Raw genomic sequence first — 15,273 nt, 5'->3', positions numbered from 1 at the left:
TTTTTTATCATTCTAGGCTTTTTTCATACTGGCCCAGACAGCAGTTTTCAAATACAGTGCTCATGCTATGATTCAGATTCAGTTTTCATCTCACTTTTTATATCCAAACACACTTGCAACTAGTTTTGCTTCACTGGTTTGCCTTGCAGTGCCAATAAACACAATTTGTATGTTACCAGTCTATTATTATTAGCTGGTTGTCTTAAAAAGAAAATGTGTTAAAACCATTATTGACATGTAAAAGACATTGTTGATACTAAATACTTTATTACGAACTACACGTTACTTATTATTAGTCATATTTCAAGCTTTTTGTTGCATTAGAGAATAGTGTTGTAAAATCTAGCTTATAAGGCGTAGTTCATTTCTACAAAGTATGTGCATGTTTGAAAAATAAAGATTGCATTTTGCATGGTGTAGGAAGCTGGGGTGGGGGTAAGGGGGGGAGGGGGCACTGCCCCCCCCCCCCCTTTTCTTGATTCAGTAGCAGCAAGTTCAGTCCCGACTTTTGAAAGTGGGACATTAACATTCGACTGTAATCAAAATACGTGTTCAAACCAGAACGCATTTAAAACAACAAGCAGAATAAATAACATTATTGTATTGATTAAAATAACATGAAACAGGGGTCTGACTTTATAGTTTTATTGTTTTAAACAGATCGGTATGATTAAATGCAAGTATCAACACATACAAATAATAGCCCAATTTATCTTGCTACCTACACCCGTTACAACAGGTGTGGTTCATTGGTTATTAAGCCTTCAATGAGAAGCGATTATTTCATGACACTTTGGTGTACTAATTACTGGGGAACAAAACCTTAAAAAATGTCAAGGATACACATCTTTCATTTCATCTATGGAGGAATGGCGTAATATATCTCGAATGTCAATAATCTGAAAAAGGAAAAGAAAGTAAGTAAAATCAGTGAGATAACTTGCTGCCAGTGCAAAAACCACAAAATGTTTATGGTATACATGTACATCTTATAGGTGATTGTAAGCACGGAATACGCCAGGCATGTGATTGAAACATTTCTAAAAAAGCTGAAAATGATACATGCGCACAGAAGGCACGTAATTGAGTGCAGAATGCAAGGAAAATGAACGAAAGGATTTTTTTTTTTTAAAGTGGAATTCCGCCAATTAGCAGAAGAATCACATGCCTGGTAAGCTTACCCTTACAAAAAATGAACTTAAAGGCGCAGACTCTAGTTTCAGCCCATGAAAATGGACACTAAGTTTAGTTAATCTACAAACCTGCAACTCATTTAGATAAAGTTATAACAGAGTCAAACTAAAGTCTGTGATGTTTAAATGGGGAAATAACCAGAGCTTGTCAGATGAACATGCATTATTAGGATTATCAAAAATGCATTTTGGGGTATTACAAAAACTTGAATGACTAGAACCACTTCAAGTGTGCGAAAATTAATATTCTAAATAATAAAATGTAAGTACTTCTAATTCAAAATATCAAAAACAGCTTTAATAGTGAAAAATATGTTGTGTTTAAAAACTAGGGTCTGTCAGTTTAACGTGTACTGATTAGATACTTCATAATAAGACACCGATTAGAATATGGAATTGTGCTGCACTAACTCTATGCTTGTACATCTAAAGTACGTCTCTAAAAAATTTGCGAAACCTTTTTTTTTTCTCACACATTAAATTTAGGACATCATTCATATGGTAATGACAGGTTATGCAAATAATAAGTACCTAACTCGCTTTCACTTGTTAGATACATGTGGCAACCACTTGGTGTAAGACAAATCATCTCCAATGGGTATTCCTTAAAACATACATGTACACATGTACACAAATTAAAATTCTATTAAAAAAACCCATTGAGACGGTGGAACAAAGTAACCAAAATATATGCTAAAAGTTTAACAAAGTAACCAAAATATATGCTAAAAGTAAATAAAAAATGGGGTTTTTTCACCACTAAGTGGATCACTTACATTTTCATGTTTAAAACGTGTCAGAATTTTGATTTCTCGTAAAGTTCTCTGGCAGTATGTCTGATGTTCAAATGGTGATATTTTCTTTATGGCTACCTTTGTATGTGTCTCACTGTCCTGTGCCGATCTAAAAACAACAAAATATTAAACGATTACAAAAAATAACCTATCAGGCAAATATATGTACCCAGTTATTACATACATGTGCATATAATTAGCACATTAACTTGCTTGGCAAACTTATTCAGCTACACTGTACACTGGACATGTACATGGCATTAAGCCTAGAAACATTCCCATAGTCACTAATATACATGTACATGTAAATAAAAGGTTTTCTAAGTTAACAGGTGGTACTGCTTGTAACAGGGGCGGGACATAGTCCAGTGGTAGTGCGCAATCAGTCTAGGATTGATCCACGTCAGTGGACCCATTGGGCTATTTTGCGTTCCAGCCAGTGCACCACGACTGGTATATCAAAGGTCGTGGTATATGTTGTCCCGTCTCTGGGAAAGTGCATATAAAAGATCCCTTGATGCATTAGTAAAAATGTAGCAAGTTTTCCCTGAAGACTACGTGTCAGAATTACCAAATGTTCAATAGCCGAGGATTAGAAAAAAAAGAGTTTGTTTTGTTTAACGACATCACTAGAGCACACTGATTTATTAATCATCGGCTATTGGATGTCAAACATTTGGTAATTTTGACATATAGTCTTAGAGAGGAAACACGCTACATTATTTCTTTAGTAGCAAGGGATCTTTTATATGCACCATCCCACAGACAGGATAGCACATACCATGGCTTTTGATATACTAGTCGTGGTGCACTGGCTGGAACGAGAAATAGCCCAATGGGCCCACCGACGGGGATCAATTCCAGACCTAGCCGATGATTAATTAATTAATAAATAAAAAAATTTGCTTGTAACATGAATATTTAAACTGTTCCATCTAGTCATCAAGCCAAGGACCGTCAGCAACTGGAACCATTCATCAGTTATTGTCATGCCTGTGCATACTACTTTTTGATAAAATGTTCAGACTTCATTAGTTTACTTGTATGTGGCACTGAATGTAGTCACCTACTTAGAAATATAATGAGTACCTATATATAACAGTAACTTTGAAATATAAGAGTAACTTTGCTCAAGCTTGTAAGCAAAAAACATCACAGACTGATCTTGAAATCCTGGATACCGGTTCACCATTCTGCTGATGCACATACATACAAGTACATGATGCAATATTTCCATCTTGAGTAAACTAATGGTAATTATACACAAGGGAAATAAGAAAAAGTAGGCCTTACACCATCACAGCAAGATGTGTATTTAATAGCTGCCCAGTAGACCCTGGAGACTAAAAATAACGGGAAAGTCAAAACCGCACCTTGTGTTTCCCTCGTGATGACGGATATTTAGTGCATGTTTTATCCTCAGGCCTGTGATGTCAGATTTAGAAAATAACAAAGAGTACCGGTGCGATACATGATACCTCATGTTTACTGTTGTGTGCAGTAGACTGTGAAAAGTTGGTCACAGTGACCTAGTAATAGTGCGCGACACACTCCTACATATGAGGTTTGATGGTCCTGTATGCATCTGTATGCAAGAGAAGGGCGAGACGTAACCCAGTGGTAAAGCATTCATTTGATGCGTGGTCAGTCTAGGATTGATTCCCGTCGGTGGACCCATTGGGCTATTTTCTTGTTCCAGCCAGTACTCCACAACTGGTGTAACAAAAGTCATGGTATGTACTATCCTGTCTGTGTAGAATGTGAAAAGTAGGTCACAGTGACCTAGTAATAGTATGCAACACACCGCCATCCCAAGTTGTTCCACTATGTGAAGTTTGATGGTTCTGTATGCATCTGTATGCAAGATATGGTCCGGACAAGAAACCATTAACAGACAGACATATGGATAGACAGACGGACGGACGGACAACACCATACCATAATACAACCCATAAATGGGCGTATAAAAATGTGTAATTGGATTTTTAAATTGACAGTTTTCAACCACAAGCTCGCTCTAACCCAATTCCCATATATATACATGTAAACAGGCTTGCACATGAAGACACTCATTCTCACTAGAAAATAATAAATAAATATTATTGAACTTTTATTGCTGAATTTGTGAAGAAAAAGAAAAAGAAAGAGAGAAAAAAAGAAAGAGAAAAAAGAAAGAGGAAAAAAAGAAGAGATAATAAACACATAAAAAAAGGCTTGCATGCTTTTTTTTTTTTTTAATTAAAACTACTGCACAGGTTTGATGCACAATCTGGAGTTGTTTTTCTCATATCGCTATGCGATGTTGCACCCTAGTGAGAGCTGATCAATATCTGTACCTGAACCTACACATGTCTACTAATCATCATTAAATTTATAAGTTAACTGGTTCCAGCATCACATCTTGGAAACAGGCCAACAAACAAGAATCCAACAATAGTGCAGGTAGATGTTGTTATTGCCAGATTTCAAAGCAGCACAAAAAAACAGCATACGTGTACAAAGGTGGTGTTTATGTTATTGCGAAAATAACACAGTAGGTGGGGTTTCTGTGTTTTAATTGGTGGATCAATACACCGGTAGCTGGATTATATGTACATGTAATGTGCATGTCAGTCTTACATGGGGATTTGTTTTAAAGATATTTTGTTGAAAATAAGTTTTAATCAAACTACATGTTCATAACATATTGTTGACAGTTTGAAGTGATATATGGGAGGTGGAAAGATATAACTAATTTTCTCTGCGAAAATTGATATCCATCCACCCCTATAGCCAATACATTACACAAAAAAAGTTTAAGTTTTTTTTGTTTAACAACACCACTAGAGCACATTCATTTATTAATCAGCAGCTATTGATGTCAAACATTTGGTCATTTAACATATATAGTCTTAGAGAGAAAACCCACATGTTTTCATTAGTAGCAAGAGATCTTTTAAATGAACCATCCCACAGACAGGATAGCACATAAAACGACCTTTGATATGTACCAGTCATGGTATACTGGCTGGAATGAGAAATAGCCCAATGGGCTTGAGCTGGGCGGTGTACCATATATACCGTTTGGTATCCATATCATGTCAATACCGATTTACTGTACCAGGCAAGGAAGGAAGGAAGGAAATGTTTTATTTAACGACGCACTCAACACGTTTTATTTACAGTTATATGGCGTCGGACATATGGTTAAGGACCACACAGATATTGAGAGAGAAAACCCGCTGTCGCCACTTCATGGCTACTCTTTTCAATTAGCAGCAAGGGATCTTTTATATGCACCATCCCACAGACAGGATAGTACATACCACGGCCTTTGTTATGCCAGTTGTGGAGCACTGGCCGGAATGAGAAATAGCCCAATGGGTCCACCGACGGGGATTGATCCTACTCCAACCACGCATCAAGCAAACGCTTTACCACTGGGCTACATCCCGCCCCTGTACCAGGCAAATTTCAAAATATCAAAATTTTGGTATTAAAAAATGTTTCCCACCATTTAGTAAAGCACTATATCTAACAAACGCAAAATGGGTTGGGTATAAATCAGACGAGAGTCTTGCGTATGGAATTTAATTTTATTTAGATGAAATTAACAGGTGAGCCACAACTCAGGCATGCAATTAAAGCTGAGTATACAAAAAATACCGGTATCGGTATTACTACTGTGTCAATACCGAATCGATACTGAGGTAAATCACCCCAAAAATATTGATATTGATGCCAAACCTCAAATTTCAATACCACCTAGCTCTACAATTGGCACACCACCAACAGGGATCGATCCCAAACCAACTGCGCATCAAACATGCGCTTTACCACTGGATTACACCCTGTCTTACATTATACACTAACACAGGGTGTGTACCCTTTTGACCACGTGAAATTCCATGACTTTCCATGACTATTGTGTGGTTTTCACGACCTATCTTACAAACATTTTACAAGGTACCCACTAACGTTTCCCATATTATTACTTTTATTATTACTAACACTTTTACTACCTTTTTTTTATCATTTTTATTTTTTTTTAATCAAGGAGTAAAAAAACCCAAACATTTCATGTACGGTACATCTTTCTAGTACAGTCATTCCTTGCTGCTTACATAAATGGCAATCTCAGTATTGTACCTTTAACCAAATAGCATCCGGTTGGGTCAAAGTTTGAGGTGCACCTAACTTTTTTTGAGAGGAAACCCGCTGTCGCCACTACATGGGCTACTCTTTCCGATTAGCAGCAAGGGATCTTTTATTTGCGCTTCCCACAGGTAGGATAGCACAAACCATGGCCTTTGTTGAACCAGTTATGGATCACTGGTCGGTGCAAGTGGTTTACACCTACATGTACTTCCTCCCCACATACAGAAAGTCAAACTTCAATATTAACCTGACATAACATGCACAATCTTAATTGAATAATAATTTGTGTTAAAATTACATAGACCTTTTAATACATGTACATAACAGTGTTCGAAATAAGCAGTTGTCCATTTGTCCCGACAAGTAAAAATCAGCTCGGACAAGCAAACTGTACCTCAATTTTCAATGCAGTTTCATTTACAGCAATCAAAAACATCATCCATGTACTGGAATAAAACAAACCACTTACTTGGACAAGTGAAAATATTGAAAAACAAGTAGATGTACTTGTCCAGTAGACTAGTGAAAATTTCTGCTTATTTCTATCACTGTACATAGAGTGAACCTAATATAGGATATTATACATATATACAAAGTCATAAATCTTTCAGCTCATGACCTTTTCCATGATTAAGACTTGAAATTAACAGAGTATAAAGCAATGGAGTGGAATGACTGTTTAATGACACACCGCACAAAGACAAATGTCAACAGTACATGTACTTCTTGTCTTGATCTCCGGACAGACGCTCCAATCATTCATCACTTAATATATATGATAATTAAGTGTGCACACAGATGGAGACCAGTCTATTCCGATCACCAGGCAGAAACCGCCAGTCACAATCACCATCTGATTTGGTAACGCGCAAACAGATCCACACTCTTGTTATTATTCTATTCATTACTCCACTAAGTCCTAACAAATTAATGATCCAAAGATATAAATAACACTCATTAATCAAGTGTTTGAAATAAGCACTTGTTCGTTTGTCCCTCCAAGTGAAAATCTATTCGGACAAGCTAAATGTACCTCGGCAGGTTGTCCAGTGGATAAGTAAAAAAAATTGGTGCACTTTCATTTTTAGCAATCACAAACATCATCCTGATACTTGAATAAAATAAACCATTTATTTGGACAAGTCAAAATATTGGCGGATAAGTAGATTTCTAGATGTATTTGTCCGGTAGACTAGTAAAAAATTCTGCATATTTATATCATTATTAATCTACATGTAAGAACAAAAAAAGGTTTGTTTTGTTTAACACCACCACTAGAGCACAGTGGTAATTTTGAGAGAAGAAACTCGCTACATATTTTTCTATTAGTAGCAAGGGCTGTTTTATATGCAACATCCCACAGACAGGATAGTACATGCCATGGTCTTTGATATATCAGTTGTGGTGCACTGGCTCTACATGTAAGATGCACTACAAATGTTATATAATCATAATACGATATATAACTATTATAAGTTCATGCAGTGTAACTAGTCAAGATATGAATAATGTGACACTAGGTCTAAATGTTAATAAAAAGAAGCATGCGACCACCACAAAAGTTACTGCCAGTAAACAGCAGCAGGGGATAGTTTATATGCATTTTGAAATACCACTTGTGTCACACTGGCTGGAAAGAAAAAGCAATGGCTCTACTGATGGGGATCGATCCTACAAACCCATCATACTACAGGCAAATGTTCTATCCCTAAGCCAAATCCTGCTTAAGGAAGGAAAATATTTTATTTAACGATGCACTTAACACATTTTATTTACGCTTATATGGCATCAGACATATAGTCATGGACAACAGATATTGAGAGAGGAAACCTGCTGTCGCCACTTCATGGGCTACTCTTTTTGACAAGACAGGACAGTACATACCACAGCCTTTGTTATACCAGTTGTGGAGCACTAGCTGGAACGAGAAATAGCCCAGTGAGCCCACCGGCGTGAACTGACCCTAGATCGATCGCTAAGAAAGATGCATGCCACCACCTCTGGCACCTCATTATAATAGACTATTCCGTTTTTTCCCTTCTGGCTTGCTACAATAGCAGCTATCAAATAACAATTAAACCCACCATCACGGCATGCTCCATTTACAAGCTGTGGGTGTTGGTTAACCCGAACACTTACAAGTGATTGTGAGTCATTATGTGTACCTGTTATTTCTGTCAAAGTAGACAAAACACACATAAATCACTTTTACTGCCACTTGACTATCACCGTCACTGATTTGTTATCATCAAATGCCACCTCTGTGCAATTATTGATTAGGTACAGTTTTCAATGAATTGATTTTGCAAGGCACTGCTCAGCTGTTAAGGACAGCACATCTGCAATTATTATGTTGTTACAATGCTAGGAGATCGCTAGAAGCAGACAAGTCAAGAAAAGAGCCAGTAAGCGTGTTACAATTAATAGTCATTAGGGGTGGGACACAGACCTGTCAACCTTTAGTCAAGAGAAAGCAGGAGGTGTGTGTTGAAAAAGCAGGAGATTTTGTCAAAAAGCAGGAGATTTTTTAAATTCACACAATTTAACCCAAAATCGCAAGATTTAAAAAAAACATTATTACAATAAGTTATATGAATACTTTATAATGTCATATATACTTCTTAACCTTAGATCTTGGCATTAAAAAAAATATATATATATATTTTTTTTTTTTTTTTTTTAAATATTATAATTTAAAACATATTTAAAAAAAAAAAATTTTTTTATCCAAAAATGTTAAGAACATGAACAAGAAAAAAATAATTTAATTAGTACATTTACGGTATTACACTTACAGCCTTACAGGTTGCGTTACATTATCATTTGTGGTTAGTGTACCTAAGTACCAAAAACAAATTTATATAAATCTTATAAATTAATATTCAGTTTTTACTATAATGAGGAACGGTGGCGTGGTACTTATTTAAAATCATTATAATGATGCAATAAACATTGTATTTTCATTAATCAAAAGTAAAACCTCATTACGGACATCGTGTGAAATATACCGGAATTATACCCATTTCCGTGAGTAACTTTATGTTAATGTCAAACACAACATTTTTTAATTGTACAAAAATAATTTCTTGAAGTGTACCCTTATAACCAACATTTTACCGCACAAACATACAACATTAACTGACACAAGTATGTTTATACAGCTAATTGGTCTTTTCGTTGTCTTGCTGTGACATGTGATTTTAACATGCATCGTGTGTATTGCTGTCAACTCGGGAGTCTGGCAGTTCAGATTCGTCATAGTTGCATTATGTAATCCAGTGGGAAGACATTTTACAATTCAGAGGTGTTATTAGAACTAAATTGGATAGTTTTGTTTTTTATATGGCAACACTGAATGTCAATACACAGCCTTTTGAATTAGCGGCAACACGCTTCGTAGCCATTACGATGACAACAAACATTATAATAACACGTCATTTTATAAACTCCATGTGCTTTTTTAACAATATAAATAGGCTATCCCACAATTCTCACTTCGGCAAAGGTTAAACAGTCGGGACAATTCGGCCTGTTACATTCTCGGAAACCGAAAGTAGTCGACATTTTCCGAATGAGAAAAAAAAGGCAGAGTTACTTCCCTTCTGTTATTTTGACAAAAGAGGATCGATTTTTTTTTATGCTTACAAAAATGTCATTTAACAGGAGAAACTGTCTCCCGCACAGGTGAAAGGAGATTTGATCAAATACCGGGAGACTCCCGCGGAATCCGGGAGGGTTGACAGGTCTGGTGGGACATAGCCTGATGCATGATGGTGTTGGATCGATCCTCATCGGTGGACCCATTGGGCCATTTCTCGTTCCAGCCAGTGCACCACAACTGATATATCAAAGGCTGTGGTATGTGCTATCCTGTCTGTGGGATGGTGCATAAAAAAAAAACTTGCTACTAGTACTAATGGAAAAATGAAGGAGGTTTTCTTTCTAAGACTATATATGTCAAAATTACCAAAGGTATGACACATCCAATAGCCGATGATTAATAAATCAATGTGCTCTAGTATTCATTAAACAAAACAAACCTTTTTTTTAAGTCATTAGCATCACATTCACAACTCACTCATCACTCCATTTTGAGTTATTTTTATCCCTGGTAGAAAACAAAGTTAAAGCTTGTTTTCTTTAAGAACACCACTAGAGCAAATTGATTAATTAATCATCGGCCATGGGATGTCAAACATTTGGTCAATCGTAGAAACAAAGCAATTACAATTATCAATATGACAACTTCGTAAACAGGGCTCGCCCTGGATCAAAAATACCTCTAGAAGCCCTGGGCAACTATAATAAATTAAAATCAACTGCAAGACTGAAACCCCATTTCATCATGCTAATACAAACTGAAACATGTTTGATAAAATACTTCAATAAATAACTGGGCATTTGTGTTATTTTACACGGTGACACCATTTTCAATGTAGTGACAATTATAGAGCTAGGTAAGGCTGATCAAAGAAAAGCACCCTGCCTTAGATGAATAATAATATGTCTGTTTACTCTGTACAAGTATATAGGAATAGTTACTGTATATCTTCACATATTAGTCAATCTCGACTAGCAGTCAAGTCTTTATTGACACTTTCATAAGTCGACCATCAAAATAAAAAGGCCTACAAATATTAATGTATTTCTTATTTTTAGCAAATGAGAATCATGAATGGCTCATAAATATGACATCTGAACAAAAGAAAATTGTTTAATGAACTTCCAGTACCAGGAGTTCAAAGTATATCCCATTTCCAATAAAATCTCTTAGCATCAAAAGGAAGACTGTTTCATTGTTACCGTATACATGTCATTCAGTGCAGCATAGCAACAGAATTGTGTGCAGACAACAATTTTATTTATTAACAGATCACTACGATTCCAATGTGAAAATTAAGCTATGTATATTCCTATGTAGCTACACAGGGATTTTCCCATGCATTCTGTGGATCCGATGATATGTCCACCCCAAAAGAAAGTGGCACTAAAAATTCCCAATTTCTGTGCTAAAAATGCCCAATATGTATTATGTGTATTGATATCTGTTCTAATAAATTATTTTAACAGTAGTGTACTGCATTATTTAGTGGCCTGAAAAACATCGAAAATTACTATTAAAATACTCTAATTTTCCCAATCTCATCGGACATGGGACACTGGCGAAAAAATCCTGGATACATCCCTGGTACATTTAGCTAGCAGATCGTTGTAAACTTGTTTCAGTGAAAGCTGATTAATAATTAGTGTTTCTGCCAGAAAGAAATGTTCGGGTATGGTGTTATGAAATTGAATATTTACAATGCGTCTGCTTGCTGAATGCAACTACAGTCGATGGGGCCATGGGGGCCTTCTCCAGAAAGAAAATGGGTTAGGTTTAGGGTTAAGAAAATCATACAGTAATGATAAAGAGTCGTTAATTTTGTCAAAAGGTCAACTTAAAAAAAAAATATCTGCTAGCATTTTGGGGTATGGCACCATACACATTTTACCCTCTGGCAAAACCCCTGATAATATACTCATGAAGCCATCATGTGTATATATATTATTTTGAACAAACAGTCGTTAATACCAGTGACCAGATTTCACAATAAACATGTTGTGGAGAATGGTACTTTTGTGGAGACTGTTCTCAACTTGATATGTGATAACTTCCTGGTAACCTGAATGACCATTATTGACTTATTTCGATCCCTGTTGGTGAGCACTAATTTAACATTAACATAAGAAATGAACTTGAGTAGATGTCAATGTATGTACATAGAGAATAACTACATGTGTAGTTAATGACGTAGAATATATCAGCTTTATCCTGTGAAGGTAAGAATGGAAAATTTCTCATTTGGTCTGAACAGGATAAAGCTGATATTCTATGTCATTAACTAGTTATTATCTTTATCCTGCAGACCATAAAAATTAAGGGGAAAAACTATTATTTTGGTTATTTCAGCAATATTGTATGATGACCTAGAGGTCAAATCAGTGATTTTGTAGCTGTGTGTGTGATGCCACATGAGTAATGTCAAAAGTCATAATCTGCTAGTATATGTTTATGACTTATGAAACAGTGGTTGCCAAATGTATTGTAACGCAAGCCAATATATGATCGACATTAATCACAACATATTATGCCTTGAAATGTTGTGAATTCTAATTTCACCTGTAACATAATTAGTGAATAAATGAAGATGTATGTAATGGTGATGGTCAAGGTAAAGGTAACGAAAGGATCTTTGGCTGGAATCAATGTTGTGGAACTTAAGAACAAATAAAAAATCTGTCAGCTATCTGAGGCTAGGGCAGTCATTTTAGATTTTGAAACATCACAAAAAATAACACTTTGTAAGGACCATGAGAGAATCATTTGTACCATGTTTGGTTGAAATTTTTTAATCTGCAAGGTGGAACATGACAGTCATACAGGATTTTGAAATGGCCCAAAAAATAACAACACCTGCAGGCCAGGCCATTAGAGGATTATTTGGATCAGTCCTGGTTAAATAATTAAGAATGTCGTTAAAGGGGCACAGCAATTTTTAGACGAACTAGGGGCACAACAGCAAATTAAGAGGTTTTTATTAGTAACGAAGGCATAAAAACAATTTAAAAATAAAAATACTAAAATACTAAAATAACAAACATTCTGAGATTACTGCTAAAGCAATACTGTGTCAAACAAAGTTTCACTCTCCTAAATTCAAGATTCCTAACTGTGAAAAACGGGTAAATTACCATGAAAGTCAAACTTGATCTGCAACAGAACATGATAAAGCTATATGTACATAAAATGTCAGTTCAGTAACTTGAGGTATTGCAAAAAAAAACCCACCAGCCTTAAAAACAAATGTTCATATATCTCCTAAGACTAAGTTCAAGGACCATAACTGTCAAAAATGGGTAAATCGCCATGAAAGTCAAACTTTATCTCTAATATGTTCGGTCGTCTGTTCTGCTTCTCCATTATCCATAGGAGCACATGGAAGAGGATACTAGCATGTGCTGGTTCAGCCTGTTGTGTCCAGTCCTTAGTTGGAACATGATCACCTGTTCATGCCGAGTTAGCTGGAAATAACCATCAGTTAGTTTGGGAGATCTGTAGAGTGATTTAATATCGGTTTTCATCTCTTCATATGTTACCCAGTTATCCTCCTGTTCTTTAGCTGCACCCAGTTTTGCTAGTCTGTCTGCATTTTCATTTCCAGGTATGTCACAGTCAACAGGGATCCATTGCAGTACAACTTGGTTGACACTGCTGATAGGGTGTAGGCTTCTGAAAGTTTATAAACCTTGCTGTGTTCAAGAGCCTGTAGGGCAGATAGGGCATCTGTCACGAAGACAACCTGTTGGCAGTTTTCCTCTATGGTGCTGATGATGTTGGCAGAATGAATGAGACCCTCAACCTCTGCAGCATAATTTCCCTGTAGGAAATGTGCCTTCTCCCGATATCCAGTAGGGTCTCTGATGTATATCCCAGCCCCTCCATTTTCACAGCATTTGTTACAGAACTGTTGGTCATACCTATGTCCATGATGTCTCTGGGTACTGTTCATCAATCATGGCTAGTGTCAGGGACTGTTTGTATGGTTCGCTGTGCTCTTCTCTAGGGGTGAAACGCTTCACTACTGTGCAGGTAGTACTAAACCAAATAACTTCCGGCTGGGTTAAAGTCTGAGGTGCACCCAACTTTTGATAGAGAAGTAAACACCACAAGTCCTTGGTGATAAATGTGAGTGTGTTGGTTGTAAAACAATATAGTTTCATCTGGGCAAAAAATGTATGCAATTTTATTTCATTTAGTACCACTGTGTCAAGTAGCCTTGTGCTTGAAACATTTATGAGGTACCTTTAAAAAAAAGTAGTCAAATTTTGTGTGGAACTAGGGTAGTCATAGACGCTATCCGTTATCTCAGAAATGAGCAGCTTGACCCCCACAATTTGTTCTGATTTACTTTATGGGTGAGGGGTGGTAGTATTTATATCCATGGCATTTATGTTGATTGATATGCTGCAGGTAGACGTTTTAGCCATATATGTTACTATTGTCGTTTGTGGGATTTGATTTGGTAGTATACACCCTGCATATCTTTATCATGATTCCCAGGTTGGAATGCAGCTGATAGTGCTAACTTCATGGATTTTATCTGGGAGTTGACTTGTGTGTTGCCGTAGGAGTGATTTGCTCTGCTTGAGCAAGCTGGTTCTTTTGAGTCTGTTGCAGGAGTATTCATTCATTCTCTTCTTCATTGGATGTTGTGGGAAAGACTTGAATTTAGTGGCTTGCATCATTAGCTTGGAGTCCCGTCTTTTACTGAGAAAAGGATACCAGTGTGTTGTTCCATTTTCTCAATGGGGGTTTAACTTCATTGCTCCAGTTATTATCCTGAGTGCTTGGTTCTGAACCATGTCTAGTTTTTGCTGGTGTGACTTTGCTGCTGTTGACCATACACTGAATCCATACTCAAGATGTGGTCTGATTGCTCCTTGGTAGACACTTTTCAGAATGTTATGATCTGCACCCCACCTGGTTCCAGCTAGCTTCCTCATTATGCCATGTTTTCTTCGAGCTTTGGTCTTGGCTTTGTCAATGTGTGGTTTCCAGGCCCATCTCTTGTCAAACGTGATTCCCAAGTATGTCTGTTGGTCGTCATACTGGAGAGGAATGCCATCAAGTTGGAGGTTGCCTGCTTTTGCTTGTCGAAGTGTGAAAAGGGCTACTCTTTTCAATTCATAGCAAGGGATCTTTTATATGCACCACCCCACAGACCGGGTAGTACATACGATGGCCTTTGATATACCAGTCGTGGTGCACTGGCTGGAACAAGAAATAATCCAATGGGCCCACCAATGGGGATCGATCCCACACCAACCAAGCATCTTACCACTGGGCTACATCCTGCCACCCATCTCATTGGTGACTCATCAGAGGGCCAGCACCGATCACGTCATTAATGGCCAAAAGTGTAGTCATAATAGCTGTATGTGCTTGGTATTGTCAATGTAAATCAATTAGAGTGCACTTTGCGGCCCAATACCTCGGACTTCAGCACTCAAGTTTTCTGTTACCTTTACCTCACCCCTAGTCCATATCAGTCTAGTCTCTGCCCATCGACCAATCCGAGACTCCTTCTGGCATAGCTCTCTGGGTCATC

General features: G+C 36.9%; 1 protein-coding gene across 3 annotated transcripts in view; it reads right to left on the bottom strand.

Annotated features, from left to right (window-relative positions):
• LOC121368294 (mitogen-activated protein kinase 1-like) overlaps positions 1–15,273 on the bottom strand; it is a 47,481-nt gene that overhangs the window by 27,754 nt on the left and 4,454 nt on the right. For all 3 annotated transcript variants that reach the window (XM_041492961.1, XM_041492963.1, XM_041492962.1), the window contains exons 2-3: positions 1,970–2,096; positions 844–899 (exon numbers count right to left, since the gene is read on the bottom strand). In XM_041492961.1, the coding sequence (XP_041348895.1) occupies positions 844–899; positions 1,970–2,096 (183 nt within the window). The remainder of the gene's footprint in view (positions 1–843; positions 900–1,969; positions 2,097–15,273) is intronic.

This window comes from Gigantopelta aegis, chromosome 3 (genome assembly GCF_016097555.1).
Source record: "Gigantopelta aegis isolate Gae_Host chromosome 3, Gae_host_genome, whole genome shotgun sequence".
Classification (NCBI taxonomy): domain Eukaryota; kingdom Metazoa; phylum Mollusca; class Gastropoda; order Neomphalida; family Peltospiridae; genus Gigantopelta; species Gigantopelta aegis.
The sequence above is the reverse complement of the archived record's forward strand: the minus strand, read 5'-3'. Positions and strand labels throughout refer to the sequence as shown.